The sequence below is a fragment of the Mus pahari genome, chromosome 11 (assembly GCF_900095145.1).
Source record: "Mus pahari chromosome 11, PAHARI_EIJ_v1.1, whole genome shotgun sequence".
Lineage (NCBI taxonomy): Eukaryota > Metazoa > Chordata > Mammalia > Rodentia > Muridae > Mus > Mus pahari.
This window is the reverse complement of record NC_034600.1, coordinates 24,939,699-24,944,072: the sequence shown is the minus strand read 5'-3', so window position 1 is coordinate 24,944,072 and position 4,374 is coordinate 24,939,699. Positions and strand designations below refer to the sequence as shown.

The 4,374-nt window shown below is 45.1% G+C and overlaps 1 protein-coding gene across 1 annotated transcript in view; it reads right to left on the bottom strand.

Moving 5' to 3' along the window:
* Arsb (arylsulfatase B) overlaps positions 1-4,374 on the bottom strand; it is a 170,975-nt gene that overhangs the window by 77,949 nt on the left and 88,652 nt on the right. The window contains exon 5 of the mRNA XM_021208442.2: positions 2,297-2,540. Coding sequence (XP_021064101.1) covers positions 2,297-2,540 — 244 coding nt within the window. The remainder of the gene's footprint in view (positions 1-2,296; positions 2,541-4,374) is intronic.

Sequence of the window (4,374 nt, the reverse complement as noted above, 5' to 3'; positions counted from 1 at the left end):
GTGTGTGTGTGTGTGTGTGTGTGTGTGTGCATGTGCGCACGTGTGTGTAAGTCTGAGGACAGCTTATAGGAGTTGGTTTTCTCCTTTCACCACATGGGGCTTGGGGATCAAACCCAGGCTGTCAGGCTTGCGGCCTTGCCTTTACCTAGGGAGATTTCCCAGCATCTCCCTATTTTTTTTTAAACATTAAAATTATTTTTTAAAATGACAGTACTAAAAAGAAAAGAAGCAATATGGCCAGCAGTTGGGGATTGGTTCATTTAGGGCATGTGCATTGTTGGTACCACAACTCTGTGAACATGGGTAACATGGCTAGGGACGTGGTGGGTTTCTCTAGTGAGTGCAGCAGGCCAGAGGGCAAGGCAGCCAGGGGTCACTGGAGAAAGGTGACTTGGAAGGTCAACACTCAACTAAAGAGGACTGCCACTATCTGATTCCATTCGCTGGCTAGCCTTGTGGAAATTCAGGCCAAATATTGCCAGACCCTTCTATTTTATTTTATTTTATTTTATTTTATTTTTTTGGTTTTTTGAGACCTGTCTCTGTATAGCCCTGGCTGTCCTGGAACTCACTATGTAGATCAGGCTGGCCTCAAAATCAGAAATCTGCCTGCCTCTGCCTCCCGAGTGCTGGGATTAAAGGTATATGCCACCATGCCCGGCCAGACCCTTCTATTTTAAAAAACACTTTATTTGGAAATAATTTCAAATTTATAAAATGTTGTAAAAAATTCATAGTACAAGACCATCTATGCTCCTTACCCATCTTCTCAGATTGCTAACACTGGAGTTTTAAATCCACCCCAGACACAAAGTACACATACACAAAACCTTTTTATGAACCATGTACATCCTGGCTCCTTACTTCTAAGTCCTCTATTGTGGATTTTTTATGTATAGAAACCCAAAACTCCAATATTTTGAACAGGGAAAAAATGGTGCAATGAAGAAAGAAAAATATGGAAGATGCACAAGGAGGACCATAAGGAGGACTGCCAACCAGACACCCCAAACAGAGCTCAGCGCATCAAAGAGGTTGAAAGGCACAATAATAGTCATTTGCTTCCAGTACATGTGATTTTCTGTATAAACTGGATCTAGGTACCAAACCACAGACATTATATGTCATAAAACTTATGCTGACATACATGTTATAAAACATATGCTGACATATATGTTATAATACATATGCTGACATATATGTTATAAAACATATGTTAACATAATTTAGATAAAGATGCTAGATTCAAGTTTCCTTCCCGTACTCCAATGAAGCAAGTATCTTGCAGCCTGCAGGGCATGCACCTCCCTTCCTTGCAGGTCGCATTTCCACACTGTGGGAGTGACCCAGGGGCAGGACCATCTCTACAGCTGAGAGCAGGCCCTGCTCCTGTATGGTGTCCCTCACGCTCAGGGGACACTGTTTACTGCCTTCACACTTAGCTCTCCCCAAAGTCCCTAAAGTCATCTTGCTTCTTTATGCATTTCCCGGTTTACTACTTCCCTCCCTGTCCCCACACCACATGAGCTTCTTGTGAGCAAGTGTTTTGCCTGAATTATTTATTGCTAATTTCCCAGAACCTACGACAGAGTATCACATAGGAGGTTCTCATGAAATACTCATTAACAAATGGAACTACGCTTAGTTCTCGAGGCTGCGGTGTCTCCAGGCTCCTACCCAAGTGCTTCCTTCTCTCTCCAGTCCTCCACTTCCCTAGCACTCATGGGGCAGGCGCCCTGGCCTCCTGCAGGAAGCTGGCAGTACTCTGTCCTACACCAAGAAAAATTCTCAGCTTTAAAGACCTACAGGAGCATATCACATCCTCCCTGCAACAGAGCCAAAATCCCGCATGGAAGACTCAAAGCAAGTAATGACAATATTCATTTCTTTTCTTTTTAAGATGCCTCTTAGGGATCCATCCCATACACAACCACCAAACCCAGACACTATTGCATATGCCAGAAAGATTTTGCTGACAGGACCCTGATATAGCTCTCTCGTGCGAGTCTACGCCAATGCCTGGAGAAGATTATATGCCCTAGTACAAGGGAATGCCAGGGCCAGGAAGTGGCCAGGGAGTGGGTGGGTTGGGGAGCAGGATGGGGGGGGGGGAGGGTATAGGGGACTTTCGGGATAGCATTTGAAGTGTAAATGAAGAAAATATCTAATAATAATAAAAAAGGATGCCTCTTAGTTGGACTGTCATCTTACAAAGGGAAGTGATCATTCTCCAACCATCATGCTAAGATGCTGGCGTTTCTGTCCTGGCAATAAACGGGGCAAGACATGCAGATACCTGATAGTTTTCCACACGTTGAAGCCATCCAGAGGTTTGGTTCCATGAGTGCTTCCCCCAGCCAGATGTACGAGTGTGGGAAGCCAATCGGTGATGTGCATGAGTTCCCGGCTCTTCACGCCTTTCTGTTTCAGCAAGGGGCTTGCCACGAAGCCTGCTCCTCGGATGCCCCCTTCCCACAAGGTCCCCTTCCTTCCTCGGAGTGGCCAGTTGTTGCCTCCAGACCTAGTCTGCCCACCGTTGTCTGAAACACAGGTAAGCCTTGGCATGAGTGCATGGAAGTTATCAAAATGGCGTCACTTGTGTCACACCATAACAGACAAGAATATAATGGGTGAAGCTAAGGCTATGAAGGAGGGGGATCTCATGCACAAATGCCACACAATGAGAGCAAGCTCAGAGGACGTTACAGAACCACGATCTTGAGAGGGCAGCGGTGGAAGAGGGCACGTGACCTTATTCAAGAATAATCCTACCAGGACATCCACCCAATAACTGTCAATCTTGGCCTAGTACTGTTACGGCTTCTCATCTCTGAGTTCAAGGGTTATTGCTTCAGAATAACTTAGCAAGCTTCCTCAGTTTTCATTCAAAAAAAAAAAAAATACCCCATGTGCCAACCTCTTTAAAAGTGCTCCTGGCTACCAAAAAGCCACGATCCCATCGTAATGCTCTCTGTTTTCATAGAAACTCCTTATCTTTGAGGCCTTGTCTGTTAATTGGAGGGAAATGACAATGCTATTGCTCTTTTAAAAACATTTTAAATCAGATGTGAGTGGGTGTCTGTATGTGTGTATGGACATATGGATGTAAGCATCTGTGCAGGTTAGAATTTCCAGAGCTGGGGTTACAGGGGGCTGTGAGCCACCTTTTCTGTAAAGGTAACTAGGTCTTCAGCAAGAGCAGTACACGCTCTTTTTTAAAAAGGATAATTTATTCATTTTTATTTTGTGTGCATTGACATTTTGCCTGTGTGTCTGTGTGAGGGTGTTAGACTCCTTAGAACTGGAGTTGCAGACAGTTTCGAGCTGCCATGTGGGTGCTGGGAATTGAACCCAGGTCCTCAGGAGGAGCATTCAAGACTCTCAACTTTTGAGCCATCTCTCCAGTATGCCCCTCCCCCAGCAGCACATAATCTTAAAGGCTGAAGTATCTTTCTGGATGTTAACTCCTTTACTATTCATGACCCTGTCTTGCCTCCCCACCTTTTCAAATGGTAGTAAGGGTTTCAAGGACTTTGCCTAAGCATGCCCAGACACTAAAAAGTGACACATGGTATACTTTCCAACTGTTACCTCTTAGAGTGCGTTCAAGGATAGGTTTCCACGGAACTCCTCTTAAATGGTTCTCGAAGAAGAGTGAGGAAAATCTCCCCTGGCCCCTGCTCACTACTCCTCTCCCGCTGGACACTGTGCCCCAGTGCCAGAGATAACCAGGCTCCAACATGACATGTAACTGATAAAAGACCTTTAATCCTCTATGAGTTCCAGTGTGAATAAGCCCGGGTACAGTAATGGATGAGTTTGCATGCACTGGATGACAATGCATGCTGCAGGAGATGAGAGCTGGGGTTCACGGCTCAGGAGAAAACTCAGGGGTGCCTCACTTGGTGACCCGATGCTCCTTCAGAAGAGGACAGCAGACCTTTTAAGATCTGTCCTGGAGCACTGAGCATGGTGACACATGCCTTTCATCCCAGCACTCTGGAGACAGACACAGGTGGGTCTTTGAGTTCTAGGTCAGCCTAGTCTACATAGCTACACACACACACACACACACACACACACACACACACACATACCACACACATACACACACACACATACACACATACACACACACACATACACACACATACACATACACACACATACACATACACACACATACACACACATACACATACACACATACACACACACATACACATACACACACATACACACACACATACACACACACACATACACACACACATACACATACACACACACATACACATACACACACATACACACACATACACATACATACACACACACATACACATACACACACATACACATACACACACATAC